This window comes from Pelophylax lessonae (assembly GCF_965119305.1).
Source record: "Pelophylax lessonae genome assembly, chromosome: 2".
Classification (NCBI taxonomy): domain Eukaryota; kingdom Metazoa; phylum Chordata; class Amphibia; order Anura; family Ranidae; genus Pelophylax; species Pelophylax lessonae.
In genome coordinates, this window is record NC_138769.1 from 200,299,876 (window position 1) to 200,325,279 (window position 25,404).

At 40.7% G+C, this 25,404-nt stretch overlaps 1 protein-coding gene across 4 annotated transcripts in view; it reads right to left on the reverse strand.

Annotated features, from left to right (window-relative positions):
- MID1 (midline 1) overlaps positions 1 to 25,404 on the reverse strand; it is a 726,570-nt gene that overhangs the window by 12,448 nt on the left and 688,718 nt on the right. For all 4 annotated transcript variants that reach the window (XM_082245438.1, XM_082245439.1, XM_082245436.1 and 1 more), the window contains exon 8: positions 24,439 to 24,600. In XM_082245438.1, coding sequence (XP_082101564.1) covers positions 24,439 to 24,600 — 162 coding nt within the window. The remainder of the gene's footprint in view (positions 1 to 24,438; positions 24,601 to 25,404) is intronic.

Sequence of the window (25,404 nt, forward strand, 5' to 3'; positions counted from 1 at the left end):
CGGCGCGCTGCTCGCACCGCGACCACGGAGGTCGAGGTGCGAAGTAGCGTCGCTGCAATGTGAACCGGCGTTTACATACAGCAGGACCCAACATCATTCATTGCAAATTAAATGTTGCAATTTAACATTTAAAACAAAAACATTGTCTAGGAGGTCACTTGGAATTCCCGCCTGTCAATCTACATTACTGCATAAAGGAATATGCCATTTAGCGCTAGGATTGTGGCGTGTAAACACTGACAGGAAACGGGTCATCATGATTCATAGGAAGTACACCACCGGATGCTGTGATTGATCTGGATTTACTTTGGGGGACAATATTAAACATTTTTTTGTAATGTTACATAATTACATAGTTGGTCAGGTTGAAAAAGTTCATCTAGTTCAACCAATAAAAGGAAAAAAAAATAAAATAAAAATACAATCCCATATACACAATCCTAAACCCACAGTTGATCCAGAGGAAGGCAAAAAACTCAGACAAAGCATGATCCAATTTGCTCCGGCAGGGGGAAAAAAAATCCTTCCTGATCAAGAATATTCCCTAGATCAACTTTACCTATAAATGTTAGCATCCAGTTATATTATGTACATTTAGGAACTAACTCCTTTTTTAAAGCAAGCTACTACTGAACTAGCCAGAACCAGCTCCCGATGGAGTCAATTCTGCATTTTCATAGTTCTAACTGTGAAGAAACCTTTCCATATTTGGAAATCTCTTTTCACAAATATTGACACTTTGGGCCCAATTTGGACTTTTTCACTTAGGGGTGTACTCACTTTTGTTGCCAGCTTTTTAGACATTAATGGCTGTGTGTTGAGTTATTTTGAGGGGAAGGCAAATTTACACTGTTATACAATCGGTACACTCACTACTTTACATTGTAGCAAAGTGTCATTTTTCAGTGTTGTGAAAAATTATAACTTTTTTTTACAAAAAATGTGAGGGGTGTACTCACTTTTGTGAGATACTGTATATATATTCTATGTGATTCTGCACAGAACGGCTACCCAGTCGCAGTAAATCTGCTATGGGGTGGTCGAGAGGTGGTAAATATCACTTTGAACTCAACAAAACAAATATGATATATTACATTCCACCAGTCCTCAGACGTGGTGGCTGCATCACTTGTTTTTAGGATTTTCTTCTTCATTTTCACCTGGTGATCCCACCAGTAACACACTTCCTGTCCTAGGGTAACAACACTCACATTATCTATGGATAAGTGGAGTTGTCACCCTAGCACATGACTACAAAAACACACCTTCTTCTCTTCTCCATAACATATTGTGGAGGGGATTCTGTAGTCCTCAGAGCTAGTTAGGACCAATGTTACTGATAAGAGTGCAGCAGAGGCAGAGAGCACCGGAAGCTATTAGTTGACATGATTTCTGAAAGGATCAACATGCCTTTTTTTCCTATCAAATTTAACAAAACACTTTCATAAGCATGTTTAACAGACCAAAAGGGAGCAAATAAGATACATTGATTATGATTTACACACCCTTAAAAAAGTGATTACAATGTTGGAATAACCTTCTATAATGTGGTTAGCCTGGGATCTGAGGCCTTATGTAATGTTGTATATATTGGTATGGCCTCCTACTATTACTGTGTGTGGTTAGGTCTAGAAAACACTGTGGTCGATTTATTAAGCCTCTAACTGGTTAGACTGCCACTTTCTCCCAAGGGGTTTCCACTTCTCAATTTGCACATACTAATAATAGCTTGTTTGGTGGTTGAATATGCCCCTTTTACAACTTACACAATTAGATTTTATTGTTTTACCATTTTGTACAAGCTGTACATTTGGAATTAGTGCAAAATTCACTAAACAATTACCTTATTTTCCGAAAATAATTCAAACACATGCACTACTTAACGGCCCTTTGATCTATTTTTCATGCTTCTTAGCTAAATAGGTGTGCTGTCACTTTAAGGTTCTATTCATATGAATGAAGATACAACAACAATTTATTCTTAATAGAATTACTGCAAAAATATGAAGATAATAAAAAGAATATACAATCCAAGATCAATAACAAGTCCATGTATGTGAAATAAAGTACAACAAAGTCAAAAAGTTGACAAAAATGAACTGTGAATTGATCCGAATGATATTGAAGAAATCTCAATCAATGGTGATCAATTGTGCTTTGCTGTGATACAGCCACAAAATCCCCAGCAGAAATTCAGGTCCGATATGGCTCCAAACAGAAGGAAAGATTGCAACTTATACAGATCAAATGTGCCTCATAGTGACCCAGTCGCAATATCTCCAACAGCTACTTAGGTCTGCTATGGCTCCATTCATATTTTATATGTGGTAAAGACAGAAAAAAAAGGGCAAAGTCACGGTGCAGCAACTTTTAAATTCATAAAAAATGTATTGCAGTAATTCACTCACAGGAGGAAAATGGAAAAATCACAGTCTGCAGAAAGCAAAATTAAGTCACAAGCCTTGACTCCACCCAATGCGTTTCCACATGTCTTGCACAGCTCAAATCCCATAGTCCATCTCAGAAACAAGCAAGAAAGTATGCTATATACATACAGTTACAACATACAATTAAAATATAACAACATAAATATTTATAATATATATTTATTTATTTATTGGATAACTTATTGTCAAATATCACTCCGTTTGCGCAGGTCTGTTTTTTGGTTAGCACCAATTGTTTTACATACAGTGGGACCATGAAGAATGAAGGTAGACAACTAACAGGAAGTCAGATCACAGGACAAAAAAAAGGAAAAAAAAAAAAAAAGAATTTGGAGATTTGAATGAGGCTGAAAGCAATAGGTACTTTTTTTTAGTTAAGAAGTTAAGAATACATACTTAAATATTAGTGCCACTTTAAGTGCCTGGTTATGTGCAAAGGACAAAATCCATTGATTTTCCAGAAATCCAGTAAATGGCTAATGTCCTATTTTAGCTGATAAGCCTGCCTTTTCTGCATTTAAATCTTAAAAAGTGTTGTCAGGGACAATGTGCTCTGTAGTTCAGAGAGAACCGGGCAGGGCTGATAACACTTCTTAAGAAATTATTATTGCAGAGGCATGTGTAGCCAGATCAGTACAGGCAGTTAGGAGTTTACTGGAATTCTAGCAGATCAACAGGTATTTTTCTGTACTTGCAGCTATTTTTATGGAGACAGCATATAAGGAGATGGGCATACAATACAGCAATTATTCTTTTATTTTATTTTTAATCCTTTTGATGTGCCCTGGCATACAATTTTAAAAGCTACCAAAAACCCAATCCCAAGAAGTAGATGGGGTTACATAGGGTGCCCTGCAGGGCATTCCCAGCAATCACCTGAAGGTAGCAGTTTATAACCCAAAGTCTATGACTAACAGATCCTGTGTCCTGCACAATACAATTAAGATAAGCAGATAGGATTAGCTGACTGAAGTTTCATTTCAGTGAAGCTTCACTTCATTCTACACCAGTCTCCAAAGGTTGGCCCTTTGCTTTATTTTATCTTGCCCTTTTCTTGCTTTTATCTGGCCCATGGGTCACTGTTTCATTCACTGACACCAACGATGGGGCATATGTCCAGCCACTAATGGCCCATATACACGGTCCAAAAATCGAACCAAACCGAAAAACGATATTGAAAATGGAGAAGTTACTAAAGTTATGAGAATTCTCGTACGACAGGATAAAAATTTGGAAGCGATGTAATGTGTTGTAGTATATTTGTATTGTATTTTTGGACGACAACTGTATTCATTTATGAAAATCGTACGATCTGGTATTGTACGAGAAACATTTTCGTGCTTGTCCGATCGGATAATATCAGATGAACTGTCTCGAAAAGATCTGTACTACCGATCCTAACGATTATCATACGATAGTTTCAAAAGCGATATTTTTCGTCTGATTTTTGATCGTGTGTACAAGCCATAAGACCAACAATGGGACACAATACCTCCCACTGACAATGTTGGGACACTATTCCTCCCACTGACACCAACAATGCGAAACAGTTCTTTCTATTGACATCAATGATGGGGCACAATTCCTTCCATTGACACCAACAATGGGACACAATTCTTCCCACTGACTACAGTGATGGTACACTATTCCTCCCACTCGCATTGTTTATTCCCACTGACACCAGGATTTTCCACTTCTACTGTGCCACAATCTGGCACCTCCCCCCAAAAAAGTCTGAAGGAATATAAACTGCCCCACTTATCAACGCTTAAAGGATCAGAGAAAAAGCTCAGCAATTCAACAGAAACACCACTCATTTAAAGCTCTAAATATGTACAAATGAGAAATAAAATGACATAAATCTCCATTAACTAAATGTTAGCCATGTTAACTGGCAATTGTTTCATTTTGTTTTATTGATCCCAAGTTTCGGAATGTTCACAAGGATTTGTGACACAGGAAGATGAACTACATATGGATATTTTGTTAGTGAATTCTCAACATGAAATGTTCCTGGCTGCAGTTCAGAGTCAACAAAGGATGGCACAAGGGACTGCCTGCCACATACCATGCCAGGATATAAACAAAGGAAAGAGCAATATAGTCACTGCCAAAAACGCTTTACCACTTTCTGCAGTAAAAAAAAATCATCCTCAACAACAAATACCGTGCTAAGAAAAATATTTTCTATAGCACAAAAGGGAAACTTGTATGACATGCATGAAATGCAGAGGAATACGCCTCTATGGTATAGTGCTTTTCAATACCTTAGGTTCAATTCACAAAGATTTAGCATTTATAAATTTCATTGAACTCACCTAAAAATAACTGTCATTTATGGAAAATTAGAATCCTCACCTTGGTGTGTTAGCTTTGTGATTTGAGCCTTTTGTATGAGAATTTGATTTACTCCTTATACAAATCCTATTGGCTTTACTGGGAAACACTAATAGTTTTGGGTCAGTTTTATTATAATATATTTGCTTTAAATTTTATTGTAAATATGATGTGTTATGTCAGCTAAACTAACACTTTTTAACACATTTAAAAGCAATAAGTTGAAAACCTTTTTAAAAACTTAAATTTAAAATAATGTGTTTTTAGTAATACAAACTCTGATGCATTCTTTTTGGTGCCTTAGTAATCCAGTACATAATTATATATCATGCAATAATTGTGTCCTGGTGGTTCCTGACTAAGGCCTCTTGCACACGATACTCCTGTTTGAGCATCTACTTTTCCCAGACCTTTTTTTTGTATGTATTTGCGAGTATTTGCGTGCATTGAGGCTTAAATTACTAACCAAAAAAATGGATTTTTGTAAAATCTTACCGTAAAATCCTTTTCTCTTAGCTCATCGACAGACGTAGTCCTCGGTGATACACCACCTCCGGTTATGTTACCTCCGCAGGAGCAGGACTAGACAGGAAATTAAAAAGCTCTGGCCACACCCTAGGGGCAGTCCCAGAGGGTATATCCTCTCTCTCTCTGCCTCAGCAAATCAGTTATGTGAAAAAGCAGTGCTTAGAGAATTTAACCCAACCCAACTCCAAAACAGAGGGGCGGGGACTACGTCTGTCGATGAGCTAAGAGAAAAGGATTTTACGGTAAGATTTTACAAAAATCCATTTTTCTCTAGCGCTCATCGACAGACGTAGTCCTCGGTGATACACCACCTCCGGGACGTCCCAGAGCAGTATCACAACTGAGGGGTGGGAAATGGAAATCAAATCCCAATCTAGAAGGCCCAACCGGTGCCAACTAGAAGTTTACAATGCTCATCCTTAATGATGAGACTCAACAAAAAAAAATTTTTCAAACAGAAAAAAACCCTCGAGGTAGACCACCGGTCTCCTCAAACTGCGGCCTGCAAAACCTTGCGGCCAAATGAGGCATCCGCCGATGCCGTCACATCAATTTTATAGAATTTAGTAAAGGTATGTACCGACGACCAAGTGGCCGCCTTACATACCTGGACCACTGACGCCTGATGGCGTAAGGCCCAGGAAGTACTGAGCGCTCGAGTGGAGTGCGCCCTAACAGGGAACGGAGGACTCTGACCCTTAATAGAATAAGCCTGTACCACCGTTTGTCTAATCCATTTGGCAATGGTCGCGGCAGATGCAGGCAAACCCTTTCTGGGGCCATCCGTGATCACAAAAAGTGAATCCGTCTTACGGAATGATTCCGTAGCTTTCAGGTATACCCTGATTGCCCGAACCACATCCAAGGAATGCAACGCATGTTCCCGATGATGCTTGGGCTGAGGACACAAGGAAGGTAGTACAATATCTTCATTCAGATGAAAATCTGAAACCACCTTAGGAAGAAAAGATGGCTTAGGATGAAGTACTACCTTATCCCTATGAATCACTAGGTATGGGGACTGGCATGATAATGCAGCCAGTTCTGACACCCTGCGAGCAGAAGTAATAGCCACCAAGAAGACCACCTTCTGGGATAAAGTAAGCAAGGGAATCTCCCTGATGTTTTCAAAGGGAGGTTTCTGTAGAACCGACAAAACCAAATTAAGATCCCAGGGCGGTAAGGGCGCGCGGACTGGAGGAGCCAGGTGCCGCACCCCCTGGATGAAATTCCGCACCAAGGATTTGGTAGCTAAAGGTTTCTGAAAGAAGATTGCTAATGCTGAAACTTGACCCTTGATGGTGCTCAAGGCTAGCTTCTGCTCAACCCCTTGTTGCAAAAAGGCCAATATTCGAGACACCGAATAGGTACGTGGAGGAAATCCTAAAGATTCGCACCACGCAATATAAGTCTTCCATGTGTGATAATAGACTTTGCTGGAAGTCGCTTTCCTTGCTTTAATAAGGGTAGGAATGACAGAAGTAGACAAACCTCTGTCCTTCAGTACTTGGGTCTCAATGGCCAGGCCATTAAAACCAGCGACTGTAAAGCACGAAGGTAAATAGGTCCTTGAGACTACAGACACTCCCTGAGACGAAGTTCCCACGGAACGTCTGCGACTAACCTGTCCAAGTCGGCCAGGCCGGCTTGAAGAGGCCAGCCTAGAATTTCTAGGACCACTGGCGCTGATTGGATCTGAACCAGGCGTCCCTAGAGGTATCTGGCCCCGACCATCCGAGAAAGTCTGGTCGTTTTCTGTTCCCACACATTTATCAGATACCTGATAGTTATCAGGCAAGGTGATCTTTTCTGGTTGAACCTCAGGGACCGAAGTCACCCGACTAGAGGCTACTTGGCCTATCTGGTCAATCAGATCCGATTCCTGTGAGGTATCGGGACTAATCTTAGGAAAACAATAACTTATTTTCCGCGCTGTGATGTATATTTTGGTGAAAAAATAAAATATAAACAATGTATAAAACCTGAAGCTGCTGCTCACTAGGTGAAATACCAGAAAAAACTAAAAGCATAAATAGACAGCGCTAACAGGTGACAAAATGTAAATGAATTATAAATATATATAAATGTGCTACAATAATTAATTGGTGCCCTAAAACATTGATGCTCTAAAAAATTGGTACAACCAAAAAGTGTATATATAAACAATACATATATAATAAATACTAAAGTGCTAAGATTAAGTGTCCATAATATAACCATTAAAGTGCAAAGTGATTTGTTAAGGTGCAGTCCAAAAAATGCTTCTTCAACACAAAACTAAAGTGCCAAACAGGTGCTCGAATCCATAAAAGTGCCCAAGTGCTCTTCAGGAAAAAGGCCCCCAATGGGGATGCACTCACCAGATTTTGGGTAAAAATGAGCCTTGAACATGTATAATGTTCCTTGATCGGATCACAGGATCAATGCAGCTACCCTAGCATATGAGATATCCCTCAAACGGATGGATGGATGACAAGCACCTCATAGACTGGCTCCTTAATAATTCGTCTCCTCTCTCTCTCCCATGTGTGTTTCAAATATAAAGAGAGAAGCCGTACATAGTGAAGCCCGTAATATTTATTTAAAACAGAATGGTAAGAATAGTACTCACAATGTATCTTTAAAAAATCGGCAATGAACAGCATTAAACAGCCTAGCACAGTCAATCCTCCAATTTCCGTGTCGCTGCCGGCGTGCGTTCCACGGTGGTTAACAGGAAATGACGCTGCAAAAGCTCCGCTGCCCGGAAGTGCGTCGACGCGTTTCGCCCGCCTTAATGGGCGTTATCAAAGACATCGATGTCTTTGATAACGCCCATTAAGGCGGGCGAAACGCGTCGACGCACTTCCGGGCAGCGGAGCTTTTGCAGCGTCATTTCCTGTTAACCACCGTGGAACGCACGCCGGCAGCGACACGGAAATTGGAGGATTGACTGTGCTAGGCTGTTTAATGCTGTTCATTGCCGATTTTTTAAAGATACATTGTGAGTACTATTCTTACCATTCTGTTTTAAATAAATATTACGGGCTTCACTATGTACGGCTTCTCTCTTTATATTTGAAACACACATGGGAGAGAGAGAGGAGACGAATTATTAAGGAGCCAGTCTATGAGGTGCTTGTCATCCATCCATCCGTTTGAGGGATATCTCATATGCTAGGGTAGCTGCATTGATCCTGTGATCCGATCAAGGAACATTATACATGTTCAAGGCTCATTTTTACCCAAAATCTGGTGAGTGCATCCCCATTGGGGGCCTTTTTCCTGAAGAGCACTTGGGCACTTTTATGGATTCGAGCACCTGTTTGGCACTTTAGTTTTGTGTTGAAGAAGCATTTTTTGGACTGCACCTTAACAAATCACTTTGCACTTTAATGGTTATATTATGGACACTTAATCTTAGCACTTTAGTATTTATTATATATGTATTGTTTATATATACACTTTTTGGTTGTACCAATTTTTTAGAGCATCAATGTTTTAGGGCACCAATTAATTATTGTAGCACATTTATATATATTTATAATTCATTTACATTTTGTCACCTGTTAGCGCTGTCTATTTATGCTTTTAATCTTAGGAAAAGGTAAAGGAAAAGATCTATACAGGGAACGGTAACTACCGTTTCCTGTACTTAAATGTTGGAAGGGAAGAATCGCACCGGTAGTAGTGGTTGATGCTCGATCTAATGTCCTGAATACCGGTGAAAACGTCCCCCCACCCTGAAATTGGGTGGGGGCGCACCTTCAGGCTGTGTACTCCTTTACTTCGGGTTTGGCTGGGTTGGTCCTCTGCTTGTCCGACCAGCCCTTCTTGAACCCTCCTGGAGGAGTCTTGCCTTTCCCGGAAGTACCAGCCGGGCGTCCTTTATGGGCGGTAAAGAAAGGTCCTCGCTTGTTGCGAGGTTCCTTAGCTTTTGCAGCCTGTGGCAAAAAAGTACTCTTGCCCCCGGTGGCATCCTTAATGATTTCATCTAGGTTGGCTCCAAATAGACGATTCCCCTGGAAAGGGAGATTGGTCAAAGTCTTTTTGGAACCTAGGTCAGCTGACCAGCATTTTAACCACAGCACACGTCTGAGGATCACTGCTAACTTAGATGCATGCCCTAACAAGGGAGTAGTGTCCAAGGCTGCGTCACAGATAAACCGTAGCCCTTGTATGATCTGTTCTATCAAATCAGATGTCTCCTGGGGAATATCTTTTCCCCTAAGATCTTGGCGTACCATCTTCGCCCATTCTGTAAGTGTCTGGGAAACTAGACCAATAACAATTACTGGTCTAAATGCTGACCCTATCAGAGAAAAGATAGTGCGGGACTCCGCTTCTATCTTTCGATCCACCGGATCCTTAAAGGACGAAGTGTCCTCCACTGGAATAACCGTGGCTTTATTCAGCCTGGAAATAGGCGGATCCACGACTGGTGGTACCGTCCATTTCTTAATGATGGATTCCTCAAACGGATAGCGTCTAGCAATACGCTTGGAAATAGTAAAGGTACGTTTAGAATGTTCCCATTCTCCTTTAATCTGATTTCCAAAACATTTAGGTACAGGAAAAGCCTTCGCCGTCTTGATGGGCTTATTAGTCCCAAAAGGCCTCTCTGTTTCAGTTGCCTCTGCCGGTAAAGCCTCAAGTTTTAAGGTTTCTTGCACTGCCACAACTAGTGCGTCCACCAATGCTTCTTCCTGAATTATAGCAGGAGAAGAAGCGTCCTCCTCACTGTCTGAGGGGGCTTTACCTGGGATAACAGCCCTTGCAGAGGAACCTGCAACTGCAGTAACCATCTCTGAATCAGAGTCAGAGGTGTCAGATAGTATAGGGGTAGGCGGGGGTCGCTTCCTTGACCCCCGTCCCTGACAGGCCGCCTCCACCCGAGCCACCATAGACTCCAAAATTGCTGTAAATGACTCTATACTCTGTACACCGGCGGGTCCCGAGGCCCCCTCGAGGGAAACAGGTGGGGGAATCTGTGTGGCAGGGTCCATGATAACTCCAGTTACTTCCTGGATGATATAATTCAAAGTAAAGAAAAACTTTTTTTTTTTTTTTTTTTGACCCTCAGCGCCACAAAAAACCCCTTAGTGTTACCTGCTAGGGATCCCTATCGATCGAGAGAGAGAGAGATAGACCCCCAGGCTCACCACTTGATGTTCAGAGTTGAACTGCAACAGCTTACAGCGCTGTCTTAGACAAACAGGAAGTCTTTTGGCTGGCTGCCCAGGAAGAAAGGAGGCGGCTCCGCCCCTCTGTACGCCTTCCGGCGCCTCCCCCAAGCTCCACGAGGTGTAGAATCACCTAAAACATGGCCGCCCCCATGCTGGAGACACGAGGCTACGCCAAAATGGCGGCTCGTGCGATCCAGCAAAAAAAAAAAATGGCGGCGGCCTGTGCTGACTAGCGGTGTGCTGCAGGCACACAACACTCTCTCTGCATGGGGATATGGCGTGTTTGGCGGTACCGGCCCTGGCGGACCGCATGGCCGTTCGGGAGGCCTGCTATTAGCTGGAGATCTGACTTGGAAGGCAGTCTACATGTCCATGGCTTCTGACTGGTAGGTAGCTTATACTTAACCCATAAGTTTCCCAGAATGCCACAGATTACATCTTTAAAACATGTATACAATAGATTGTTAGCTCCCAAACCAAGCCTCCTGGCTTTTGCACACATAAAATCACACTCAAAATAGGAGGATTTGTGACATGTTATAGGATAGAAAGAAACTCTTTCTTACCATACAGAGAGGGGCCCGCGTTCACCACAAAACCCGTCAGGGAAAACAGGGGGAACATACTACTCACCATACCGGAACCAGGCGGGCACCAACTCCTGACAGTACCCCTCTCCACCGGGGCGGGAGGGCTGTCGACCGATACAGACGCCGTGACTCATGGTCTTTGGCGTTTCAGCGAGACGTTTAACTCGCGGGTTCAGTCCTTTAATGGGACTTTGTCGCGGCCGACTCAGCGCGGAGCTATGGCCTGCACGCGCTCGTAGGCTGAACTGGGGTGACCACCGGATCTCAACATCCAGCCCGTCGCCCAGTTCAGCTTTCTTGCTTGAAGATCTCACAGGAACACTGGAGAAAAAAAGCTGTCCAAAAATCCTTTTAGAAAAAAATTTCTTGCCAGGACCTAAGATCCCAGCAAGGTATCTAGGTCCTTACTCCTAACTAGACAGAAAATAACTGATTTGCTGAGGCAGAGAGAGAGAGGATATACCCTCTGGGACTGCCCCTAGGGTGTGGCCAGAGCTTTTTAATTTCCTGTCTAGTCCTGCTCCTGCGGAGATAACATAACCGGAGGTGGTGTATCACCGAGGACTACGTCTGTCGATGAGCGCTAGAGAAATGCAGATTTTTCTATTTTGTTCTTACTGAAGAATGCACAGCCCTTGTTTACGCGCCTTTGTGCATAGGCACATTACAATTAATGGGCTGTATTTTAGCTCAAAAAGCTGTACTGAGCATTTTCAAGCCGCGAGATGCTCAAACAGGAGTATCGTGTGCAAGAGGCCTTACAGTAACGCAGTCCCGAATCGCAAAAAATGGCCTGGTCATTAAGGGGGTAAAACCTTTCCCGGAGCTGAAGTCGTTAAAGCAAAAAGACCTTTATACATTTTTAAAAATAAAATCATGTAACCTCTGTTAGAGACAACCTGCAAGGACCTGAAGGGAGGGCTGCAGGGGACCTAAAGGGAGACAAGCATCATCATGTCCAGACCAATAAGAGCATCACTAGTTTTCATTTATACATAGTCCCACAGAAAAGATAGGTGTAAGCTACTTACAGTATCCTTAACGCCTAGGTGTTGAGGACACTGTGAGGAATGTATGAAATATAAAGGTCCTTGAGCTTTGATGCTCATATTTCTTTGATTAACCTCCCATCTCCTCAGGAAGTGCCCACTGATCAAAGAACCACGTAGAGATTACAGGCTTCCCTACCTCCTCCGTTGGACTTTTGGAATTATCAATATATACATATACTAAATAAATTCTGACTGTGGGGTAGATGCACAGTCTATTTGCCTTTAGTAAATACATCCCACTGTGTTTTGACATTCTCTCTAAGAGAAGTGTTTTGGGTATAGGCCTGGAGGTATATGTTCTATTTTTAGTATATGTGTATGTGTGGACATCTGGAGTTTATTTCTTTTTTTATTAAAGATTCTCCCTTTGTATGGGTATATGATTGACATGTATAGTACAATGAAAGTCCGATTTTTTTTCTTTTGTACAACTGTCTGTACAAGGCAAATGGTCAAAAGCAAGTATAGTCAAATTAAATATCATGTTAGCAACAAAAAATAATTTTGCCAACACAGTCCACACTCGAAAGATTTGGAGGATATAGTGAACCTTTATTAAAAGTCGACATATCTTATAGGCAGCACATGAGATTCTACATATCATACAGAAAGGTGATATTCTGTGATTGAAAGGTTTCCCTTACAGCTGCTGCTGAATTTGGTTTCAATCTAAATGGAATGTTACTTCAGGGACGTGCATTTTATGACTGTGTGCTTGTTAAATCAGACGTAAACTGCTTTCTGCGCGGAAAATCATGCAGCAGCCCACTTACCCCCGATTTTAGCTGCAGCATGGGTCAGCTCACTGTAGATAATATCTGGCTTCCTGCGCTAGTAGGCTCATGTTCGTGTTTTTGTATGGGAAATTAAACATGATTCAAGAGCAGTTTAACAATTGCTGCTAATAATGCACACTTCCTATGAGACTTTGCTCACAACTTTTACCATTTTACAGATTTGCACAGCTGTATAAATGTCTAAACTCACTTTAAGTAGTTATTATCTGGGGATATGCTTATTGATAGAGGGAAAATTAAGATCAATACACAGGAACATGAAAACACGCATTAGAGCTTTTGAGATTTTCCAGAAAATTAAATTTAAGCTCACAGATGTTGAGGCCAGCAGGTGTACAAAAAAAATCTTGCCAATAGGTAAGAAAGCTTAAAGTATATCTAAAACCAATAAAATATAACTTAAAGCAGCTCCCCAGGCCTTGGATGGGGTGGCTGCATTAGTCTGACTTTAACCACTTAACGTCTAGCCACGTAGACCTACGTCGGCTGACTTTAAGGGGTTATACCAAGATGATGCCTCTAGCTAGAGGCATCATCCCGGTACCGTGGTTTGAAGCCGACGGTCGGCTTTCCGTCGGTAACGACCAATGCGGCTCGGGAGCCGCTCGATCGTTACCCGGGGGGGCGGGAGGCGGACGTCCCCCCCACCTCCCGCCGCCTTCCGTGGCTTTGCTCGGGGCTCCCGTCCCACCGGGAGCCCCGAGCACCCAGCCGGCACGTCCGCCGGCTGGATGGAGTCCCGATGAATGCCGGAAACGGCATCGATCGGGTCTCCGATGACGTAACCCGGAGGTGGCGTCCAGGACGTCACTTCCGGGTTACTGTGCTGCAAAAGGCGGCAGATTTGAAAGACGGCTGTATGCAAAAATGCCGTTTTCGGGGTTTTGCATACAGGGAAGTGTAGTGGAGGGGTCTAGGGTCTTTTAGACCCTCGATCCCTCCATAAAGTGCACCTGTCACTACATATTGGTGTCACAAGGGATGTTTCCATTGCTTGTGACAGCAATAAAAGTGATCAGATTTTTTTTTTAAAAACCTGTAATAAAGTTAAAAAAAAAGAAAAAATAAATAGGAAAAAAAAAAAAATTTAGCCGCCCCGTCACCGTTAGCTCGCGCACAAAAAAAAACGTATACGCAGGTCGAGCCGCGAATGAAATCGCTGTTCGAACTACACATGTGAGGTATCGCCGCGATCGCCAGAGCGTGGGCAATAATTAAAAAAAAAGAGCTACACTCTAAACTGGTAACCGTTAAATAAATTTTAAGCGTCGCAGATTGAGATCTCTATTGACCGTAGTTTGTCGCCATCCCACGGGGGGGGGGGGGGGGGTCGCAATTTTAAACCATAACATGTTGGGTATCTATTTACTTGACATCATCTTTCACAATATACGAAAAAAAATGGGCTAACTTTACTGTTTAGTATTTTTTAAATGTAGTGAAATGTGATTTTTCAAATTTTTTCCAAAAAAATTGCGTTTTAAAGACCGCTGCGCAAATACCGCGTGACAAAAAATTTTGCAATGACCGATATTTTATTCTCCCGAGTCTTTGCTAAAAAAATATATATAATGTTTGGGGGTTTTAAGTAGTTTTCTAGCAAAAAATACTGATTAAAACTTGTAAACAAAGGCCAGTGATGGCGAACCTTTTTTGGAACTACATTTCCCATGATGTTCAACTACACTGCAGAGTGCATGAGCATCATGGGAAATGTAGTTTCAAAACATCTGGGGTGCACAAGGTTTGGCATCACTGGCCTATGTGATCGGAAAGTTCACCTCCTCCTCGCAATCTTCTGGGACTCGTATTACGTTCCAGAAGACTACGGGACCAGTCACAAAGTGTAGCGCTGCTTGCGAATGCGCAATGGGCACCCATTGCCCATTGTGAAGCCGCAAGTTATCACAGCTGGGTGCCTACAGTTTACATGCAGGAACAGATGACAGGAGGGGAGAACGACTGGGGTGAGCCCATCGTTGGATCATGAGACAAGTGATTGGCGGTTTATTAAAAGTCAGCAGCTACCGTTTTTGTAGCTGTTGACTTAATTTTTACACAGGAGACTGGACCTCTTTTTATGGTACAAAAGCTCCAGTTCAGTTCCACTCCCAAGTTCCAAACACTTGCTGTCCGCATTGCTGCCACCAAGTCCTCCATAGTCTACATCAGCCTTTTTCAACCAGGGTGCCGTGGCACCCTGGTGTGCCTCCTGGGTTCTTCAGGGGTGCCTTGGCAAAATGGCAACAAATTGCCACAGGTTTTTACTTTATAGAATTACAACTCTGGGCACTGTGCGGGTCAAGCCACTGGCACCCTGACAACCCTGGGCACTGTGCGGGTCAAGCCACTGGCAACCTGACAACCCTGGGCACTGTGCGGGCCAAACCACTGGCAACCTGACAACCAGTGACATCACTGGTTGATAAGGAGAATGACGGGAGCTTGCACAGCATCCTTATTTACTCCTCATTTTCCCCTCTCCATCAGCACTGGGGTCACATTAGCAAATAGAAGAGAATCTGAGGGAGAAGAGAAACCCTAGAATACTAGTCAGTACCAGTTTTCAATAGTGGAGGAATAAATTGATTCTAATGTTAGGATGGCCCATGTGTATGGATGTTGCTGCCTTATGTAAAACTATTTGTTAAGAGGTTTTTTTTACATTTTAGGATGGTGTGCTTCGAGATTGTGCAGAATTGTTAAGGGTGCCACAACTTAAAAAAGGTTGAGAAACACTGGTCTACATTGCTCCCCAAACTTCCTGGTGATAAGATGTACCAGCAAGTTTGCTCCTGCAGCTGTCTGGGATGAGGGAGCACAGGCATTGCTTGCTGGGACTGTGTGTTTGAATAGACTCACACAGTCTTTGCATGGAACATACCAGAATGGGTGTCTCCTTTGCAGACATCAGGCTAAATAATTTCCTAAGGAGAGACGAAGATGAGGCACTTGATACCCAATATATAATGGGAGCAGTCCCTTTAAAGCCAGATGACTTGTGTTCGGCAGCTCGCCACAAAACAACGGTCCCCCTCAAGAGACAGACAGAGTCACCCAATTTTAGAAGTTCATAAGCATGACAAACATAGAGGGCGCACCAGACAAAGTTTCTAGAGTTCTAAGTGGTACTGTATTTCATTGATTCCACAAATGGCAACAGGAAAAAAGTCCTAGCCAGTCAACATACTTCAAGGTATCAGTACTCCCTCATAAAAAGCATAAATAAACCCAAAATGTATTGTAGCTTACCAGTCCTTACAGTGGATGTATATCCCATTCATGAAATTTGACCTGGGCACATATATCAGTAGTTTTTACTTGAGTCTCTCTCCAAAGCCCTAAGTCCTGTGTCTTTCTGCTGCTCCATTCCTCTGTTATCAGCATGATAACTTCTGACAAGTTTTCAGACACAGGAGATAAAAGCAGCTTGAAATGTGTGTTGGGGTGGATGCATAGGGATAGATTAGCAGAGAGCTGGTCTATTCACAGCACAGCTCTGCATGTTTCTTCCTTCCTCTGCCTATGTGGATGGGAGGTAGGTGCCTTTCTTGCAATTAGCAGTCACACACAGTGTATGCCAAGACTCCCCACCCAGTGCTGGAACAGGAAGAAAACATTCTAACACGATGTGCACTTTCTAAACGGTGTAGAAAGCTGAATACAACATATAAACAAATAAGACATATGTAGGGAGATTAGTTTAATCTGTGTTTTTCATCTGAGGCTGTTCACACTAGGTATATGTGAGGGTTTACATCCACTTTAAAATAAATTGGCTGCAATAGTTTTCATTTTTCAGGCTAAGTACATTTTCAGCAAGTATGGAAAACACCTGCCGATGCAAACAGAATTACAGTGTTTTTGGCATTTTTTCTTATGTAAACTTCTATTTTTATCCATTAATATGTAAGTGAGATGAACAAAGACAGAAAAATTCCAGCCTGGGTGGCAAGCATGGCTCCTTCCATAAATAAATTAGAGTAAACTTAATCTCCCAGGGACAGAAAGTGCATTTTTCCAGGATTACCAGGAAAACATTAATTGATGTTAAAAGTTTTCTTTATATTCTTTAAAAGTAAAGAAAATGTGTAATACTCACCTGCTCTGTGCAGTGGTTTTGCACAGAGCAGCCCTGATCCTCCTCTTCTTTGGTCCCTCGCCAATGGTTCCTACTGCTGTCTCAGCCAATGAGGAGGGAGAGTCCCCTGAGAGCTGAAGCTCTCGTGCTCATTGCTGGATCAAGATTTGGCTCAGGTAAGTATTGGGGGGGGGGGGGGGGGCTGCTGCACGGAGACGTTTTTTTTACCTTCATGCATAGAATACATGAAGGTAAAAATCCTAGAGCCTTTACAACCATTGTAAGGTAAATAATAATAAAAAAAAAAAAAAAAAAGACCTAAATGCAAACACCATATCTAAGAATTGGTTTTGCAATATATTACAGATAGTTTTTTTTAGTTTTAGATACACTTTAATTAAACAGGCTCTACACCCCTGAATGGAGATGTTCAAAATTAAAGCTTACGTTTTCGTTAAAACCGGATCTAAGCGCAAGAAAAAGTAGATTATGGAGCATAAAATTATTAAAAGGATAAAATTGAAAAGAAAATTAACATTTTCCTTGGATCTTGTAAGACACAACTAACATAGACCAAGTGACGCACAAGATTATTTACAATTATCTTCTCCCCACTTTTGTTTTCCCTACAAAATGTTCTATATGCACTACACATGTATTACCACATTTCTTAAACAGTTAGATACATCTTGTACACTTGCATTGTCTGACCACCATGCTTTATCTGTAGCACTTTCAGAATGTGTGCAATCAAAAACTTATAGTTCTTCCATATAAGGAATACTACTTTTTTTTACTATATAAAATGTTAACAATGAGACAGCTAAACTTTAAGAACATCACATATGTAAATGTTGTTATTATTGAGACAGTTAAGCATTAGGCATGTTCAGATATTTTACTGTGGGAAAGAGCGTTCCTGCTGGCAAATTCTGAAAACATGATTTACACGTGTTTGAGTGTCAAGCATAGGGCACGAGCATAGGGCATAAACTTCAATGGGCTTCCCTATGCATGCTTGAGGCCAAAAAGAAGAACCTGCTCCTTTTTTAAAAATTTTGTTTTTTTCAAACATGTGTTTTGCCAGGACTGGCGCATAATTCTAGCGCATGAAAAGAAGAATAAAAAAAAAATAGCACCCAAAAATGTGCGGCACGCATTTTGTCATAATTTGGAATCAAAATTCGAAATTCCAAATAACTTAATGTGATTCGGGCTTTAAAGTGCCCCTGGCACTCTAAGGGCTAGTGTACAAGAACAAGGCTTCGGACACACTTTGTTGAAGCTCTCTGAATGCCAGTCAAAGCCACTAAACAAAATGGTTAACTTACAGTCCTGTTTACACCTCGTTTTTGCTTTGCTTCCACTTTGTATCAAAAATTATACTCTATGATGCTTTAGTGGTGCTTTAAAGGCATCTTCAAAGCCTCCATAGAAGTCTATGACAAATCTCACTGATGCACCACCGAAGCATCATCGAAGCACCACTGTAGCATCATTGAAGCTTCAGTGAAGCACCATCAAAGCACCACGAAGAACCACGAAGCATCAAAAACACATAATAAAAGCATTTTGCAGCAGTAGGCGCTTTAATGTGTGTTGAAGCCGAAACAAGTGTAAATGAGCCCTTTAACTAAAAAGAAATCAAGCCATCGACAGCAAAATGACTCAGGAAATTTAAATACAACCCCACTGATAAACTAATTAGCTCATTTACAAAAAAGAAAAGTGGGCACACTGTATATACTATCTTTATATTATACTGTATATACTGTCTTTATATTGTTGCTGTAAAAGGTATCTAGAATAATATACTCTTTCCAGAAACCCGTACTTGTTCAGGAAATAGTTAGGCCCATGGAGCAAAAGTAAAATAAAACTGGGTCCCAATTATTCACGTTCACGCTCAACAAATTTTTTGAGGCTACAGAACAGATGAACTGGGGTCAGCAAAGCCCAGAGGCCTCTAACTCTTGTAGATGTGCCAGACGTATTTTCACCATCCGGCTTCTAATAAAATAGCGTTGCTTTCCAAAGTAATAAAGAAAAAAAAAAGAAGGTAAAAAAACAACAACAAATCACTACCATCACGAATTTGTAAATGAAGAATCATGGCCTCATTTCACCTTTCTATTGACTTAACTGCCTAGCAAAAATTTGAATTATTACTTTGATTTCTATGTAGGTTACAGAAATGTTTTTGAGTACACATTCAAAACTTAGTTGTTTATTGCCAATATAAAAAAAGCAAAAGAGAGATAGTTTACAGATACAGTAAGCATATAGTAATAAGACACTACAGAAGCCTATTTCTGCAAGCATTCTAAATACAGCCAAGCAAATTACACACTTGACCTAGTATTCCTGCCTATGTGTTTTCATATCAGATACTGTTGGTGAACAAAAATAGAAAAAATTAGTTATTCTTGTTTTTTGTATCATATGCTTAAAATTACTACAGAAAATCTTTCCTTCTGGTTTGTAGCTATAAAATACAAGCACAACCATTTACAATTTTTACTGAGTGTTAGAATAGACACTGCATAGCATATTAAAACATCCCCAAGGCAGAAACAGCAAGTACATTTTAAAGCCCAACTCCCGGCACCTGGATTTTTTTTAAACCTTTTAACCCTGTAATATTTTCTACAACTGCCTTTTAGTCAGTAAGTGTTTGCTTACTTGAATGGTGGTTTATAATCCGCATGGAGCTGTTCTCAGAAACTACAGCGGGAGCTGCCCTTCAGCTATTTGCCACATCGAAAATGTGTCTATAATACACATCAGTTCTGGTGTGCCTCTGGTGTAGTTTCCAAAAGCATCTCAATGCAGCTCAAAGGCTCGGTTCACACCTATGCAGTTTACTTTTGAGCCGTTTCTGCAGTGCTTTTTGCTGCGTGTTTTGCATTTTTTGAGCATGCTATTTTACAGCGATTTCGCAGTGATTTGCATTTTGCATTTTTTTTTATGCATTTTTTTGCCCAATTTCTTGTTGGGCAGATTAAAAATTGCAAAATGCAAATCGTGGCAAAACATACTACATGTTTTTCCGCAGCTTCTCTTCTATTCTATCTCGTCTATTGGACCAAAAAAAGCAAAAAAAAAAAAATAAAAAGCACAGTTTTGCGTTTAAAAAGTCCCTGACCCTTTCCAAAAATGCAGCGGCTCAAAAAAAGCATAAATGTGAACATATCTCATAGGAAACCATGTTAAATAAACTGTAATGTGTTTCTGAGAAAAGGACCAAAAAATGCATAGGTGTGAATCAGGCCAAAGACAACTATTAAGCAAGGTTAAAAGGCAGTTGTAGAAAATATCACAGGTGGAAAAGTATACCGATTAAGGTGCTCAGAGTTGCGCTTTCAAACCAAAAACCAGGCAGATTACAAAATTAATAATAACAAATAAAAAAATGCAGTTAAATACACTGCTCAAAAAAATTAAAGGAACACTTTAAAAACACATCAGATCCTAATGGAGAAAAATATCATGCTGGATATCTATACAGATATGGACTGGGTAATGTGTTAGGAACGAAAGGATGCCACATCGTTCAAATGAAAATGATCAACCTACAGAGGGCTGAATTCAAAGGCACCCCAAAAATCAAAGTGAAAAATTTGATGCAGCCGGCTAGTCCATTTTGCTGAAATTTCATTGCAGCAACTCAAAATGGTACTCAGTAGTTTGTATGGCCCCCACATGCTTGTATGCATGCCCGACAATGGGACAATGGGTGGTGTCCTGGGGTATTTCCTCCCAGCTCCTGATAGGTCTCTATATGTCTGTTGGTATGTATTTATATACAATGTATACATATAGTATATGCTCCTGGACAGACTGAGCTGCAATCTGGTGGCATTGGATGGACCGAAACATAATGTCCCAGAGGTGTTCTATTGGATTTAGGTCAGGCGAGCGGGGGGGCATTCAATGGCATCACTTCCTTCATCCTCCAGGAACTGACTACAAGTGGCCATTTCAACACACACTAGGCAGACAAGGCCCACTGTTGCCACCATCATAAAACCTGCCTTGAGAAATGCCATGGAGCCAATGCTGGAGTGTTTCCATACAGACAGGAAGAAACTGTGAAATAGGCATTGACATACAAGAAAGGATTAAAAAAAAATATGAAAATACTTTTTTTTTTTAAATAGACCAACGGTTTATGATACAGTACTTTGGCAACCTAAATGTCATCCAGTTTGGGTATACATCTAATCAGAAGGCTTGGTAACAGTGGCACTTGCTTAAATTAATAAAAGCAGAAATAGAAAGGCTAACAATTAAATATGTATATTTAGGAAACAATACGTTCCATATTGTGCAGGTGCTTAACAAAAATTACGGACAAACTTTCAAAGTCTTACATTATTATATATAACAAGAATGGTAGAGTTGGGCTTTAAATCATACCTGAGACTAATTTCTACTTCAAGCGAAATACCATATGTGAAATACCAGCTTTCATATGTAAAAATCATATTACAACTACAATTTCCACCCAACCTATAAAAATTATATATACTACCATATATAACTTTCAGCCAAGCTATTAGATTACACCTGTGCACCTTAATGCTTGACACATAACTAGGCAGTAACAGCTTGCACAACGTTTCTAAAGGATATAAAAATATGAACTTCTAAAGATTCCGTGGGTGGGTTTTCCTGAATAAGCCATTATGTGTGCCAAATACAAATTGTTGCCATTTAAAATTGGAACAAATTTAGAAAAATCTTCCTGTTTTATCTTCTTTAACTTAACACCATCCCTTTGGCTGCTTGTGTTTTGCTAATCGGTTTCCATGATTTATACAATGTTCTGCTTGGCATGGAGCACATGAAACCTAAAACTTGTGACTTTTAATTTTACATTAAGACCCAGACCTCAGAAATACTCTGAAGCACATTTGTTAAACTGATTTGCAGCGAATCGAGGATTTTAACGATCTACTGTCAAACAAATTTTATATTATTTACTATTATATTGGGATTATCATTTTTATATGCTAGGATGAGATCACAAACTAATATTTCCCAGTAACATGATAGACAGATGTCTAATTTTTTCTATTAGGGTTCTTGCACCTGGAATAGTGCAGTATCTGCATAGATTTATGTTCTTGCCTGGCTGAGCTCTTTTTACTAAGTGGAACTTGCCTAGGGCAGTCTGGTTAGCAGAGGCAGCACCTAGCTTTAAGATGAACCAATTACGGAATCATTTTTCTTATTATCTTTCTCCCTTCTCACCACTTTTGGATGTTTTTGGCTAAATTAGACAGAACTGCAGGGGCTTAGAGGATATGGAAGGGAGTCGAAAGGCTCTGTAATGCTCAGGAAACATGAAACCATCTTTTCTTTCTCATGCTTCAATACAAGGCACTTTCACCCCCTTCCTGCGCAGGCCAACACTTTGAATGACAATTGCGCAGTCACGCAACACTGTACCTAAATGACATTTCTAAAAAATAAAATTCACACAAATAGAGCTTTCTTTTGGTGGTATTTAATCACCGCTGTTTTTTTTATTTTTTGCTAAAAATCAAACAAAAAAAGACTGAACATTTTGAAAAGTAAATTTTGTAAATAAGTAATTTTTATTCTTCACTGATGTGCACTAATAGGCTGCACTGATGAGGAGGCACTAATATGCCGCACTGATGGGCACTGATAGGTGGCATTTATGGGCAATTGTAGGTGGCACGGGTAAGCAGCACTGATGGGCACTAAAAAAAGGGCACTGACTGGCATCACTGATGGGTTCTGGATGGTGTCACTGATGGGTACTGGCTGGGGCTGCACTAATAATCAGGGCACTGATGATCAGTGCCCTAATTACCTGTACAGGTCTCCCCTGTGAGGAGATGTCACTGATCGGCTCTTCTCGCCGCACACTCTGTCAGCGTGAGGTGAGGAGAGCTGATAAATGGCACTTCCATGTTTACATGTGACTGGCAGTGATTGGACACAGCCGATTACATGGGTAAAGAGCTGCGTCATCGACTCTTTACCAAGATCAGGGTCGTGCCGTGTCCTAGGAAAACCAGCAGTCGGCCTAATCCCAATCAGTGCTCTCAGACAATGGCAGAGAGCACTGATTGGAGTGTTTTGGCGGGGGGGGGGGGTCGCCCCCCTGTCAGAACACAACAGCTCAGCGGGGGGAGATCATATGAGGTTAGTTCAGCGGCTCTGATCGGAGCTGACAGTTTTTTTCCGTGCAACCCCGTGTACCAGGTTTTAGCGTTCTGTAGAGTTGAAATGTAGTTCTGAAGCCCATGGTGCCGCTAACAGCTTATTCTAGCAGCAGTTTTTACTAAACTTATTACATAATACAATGGTTGGAGTTTGTGATAGCATTCAGGTGTAACTGTACAGACGGATATTAAAATATGACCCTTATGACTGTTACTGCATAAGCATAAATCTATGACAGATGCAAACATCTGTATCTACAGGCTACATTTATTTATGGTGTAAATTATTACACTGTGATAAAATTATGCTTATAGGACATGGAAACAAGGCTAAGCAACTCAACTATGCATGAAAACATAGGAACCGGGGTGCATAAAAATGTCAGCAGGTGCTTAGGCCTGATGAGTCAAAATTTGAAATATTTGGCTGTAGCAAAAGGGAGTTTATTTGCGAAGGGCTGCAGAGCGGTACAATAATGAGTGTCTGCCAGTCGCAGTGAAGCATAGTGGAGGTTCCTTGCAAGTTTACGGTTGTATTTCTGCAAATGAAGTTGAAGATTTGGTCAGGATCAATGGTGTCCTCAATGCTGAGAAATACAGGCAGATACTTATTATCCATTGTGCCATACCATCAGGGAGGCGTGTGATAACGCAAGTAAAGTTCAAGAAAAATGAATCCCTTCAAATTCTATGTATGTCTTCACACTGGTCCATTGCACTTCTGTTGTGGTGTTAAAAATCTGGCTTGCTGCATTTTTGGTCAGTTAAAAAAATGCACCAAAAATGCACCTCCCTGTTGAAATGCATTGAAAACTCAGCAACAACGGATCAATAATGCACCTGGGTTACATTTCTGATGATGTTTTTGAGTCACATGACCTATGAAAAACACACCATAAGCACAGTAAAATCGTAGTAAGATTGCGGTAAAATTGCATTTCTTTTTTTTTTGTGCCATTAACAGCATATTCTATGTTGGCAAAATGGCAGCGAAATTTTGGTAAATCTCTAGCTCTATGTCTTTCCCATCCTGTCCAAAACTAAAAAAAAAGTTTGGGCTGGTGTTAGGCGTTAAAATCCTTATTCAGCGGATTTGTTATGAAAATACATTGCATTGTATTATATATAAAACAGAAAATTAAAGTGAAAGAGAATGTTAGGGACAGAATATAAGACGGGCTGAAAAAAATGAGAGAAAGAGAGAGAAATGGGACAAAGTTGCTACTTTTCTGATCACTTACTGTTTGTTTTCAGTTTTCCAGGGTCGCTGTTCCGACTGCCAGCCTGATTGATGGCCTTGACAATGAAGATATACTTGGTGCCGCTTTGCAGGCCATGTACTGTATAGTGGTTCTGTTTGATATTTGGAACAATCATCCAGCTGTCGGCAGAGTTACACAAACCTGAAGATATAATTATGTACATTGGTCAATTCTAAAAACATCAGAGTCAAACTAAGCACTGTATATCGTAATCTGAAAAAATATGAGTGATGAAAGCAAAATCTTGTGTTTATTTAGCCTATTTGAAGAGATCACATCTCAAATTTGCAAGTGCAATTAAAATGGATTAGTAAACATTAGATTTTACGCAACATTAAGGTAGTAGTCACCTACATAACTTCAACCCTTTTGCTGCTGGAGCAATTTTTTTGTTTTTGTATGTATGGTAAAATTCATATTTTATGTCTGAAGATTACTTAAAACCCTCAAAACATGTTTTTCTGAAGACAGAGACCCTGTAGAAAAAAAAGGCGGCAGTTGCAATTTTTTTTGTCACATAATACTTGCGCCACTGTTTATCAAATTTATATTTGCAGTAAAACAAATATACTTAAAGTTATTTTAGGCCATACAAACACAATATCATACACAGGTTTTTGTTAGGATAGGAAAGATGAGGTTTTGTTGAATAATTAGATACCAAATATATCAAGCCTCAAAATTGTGTGTGCCTTGGAAAAAGATCAAAAACGAATGTACCCCAAATTTTCAATAGGGGATGCTTTTAAAGCTCATAATTTTATTGTTAACAGTAAAATAATGACCTTAGAATTATTTTTTCCACACCAGCGTGCATGGTGATACCGAATATGTGTGAGTGACACAATCATTGATTTTGTATAAATGAGCCTTCAATGCACGTGTTTGTGTTCATATGTGTGGATATGGGGGGCACTGTTTACCATTTTTTTTTTAATTATTTAT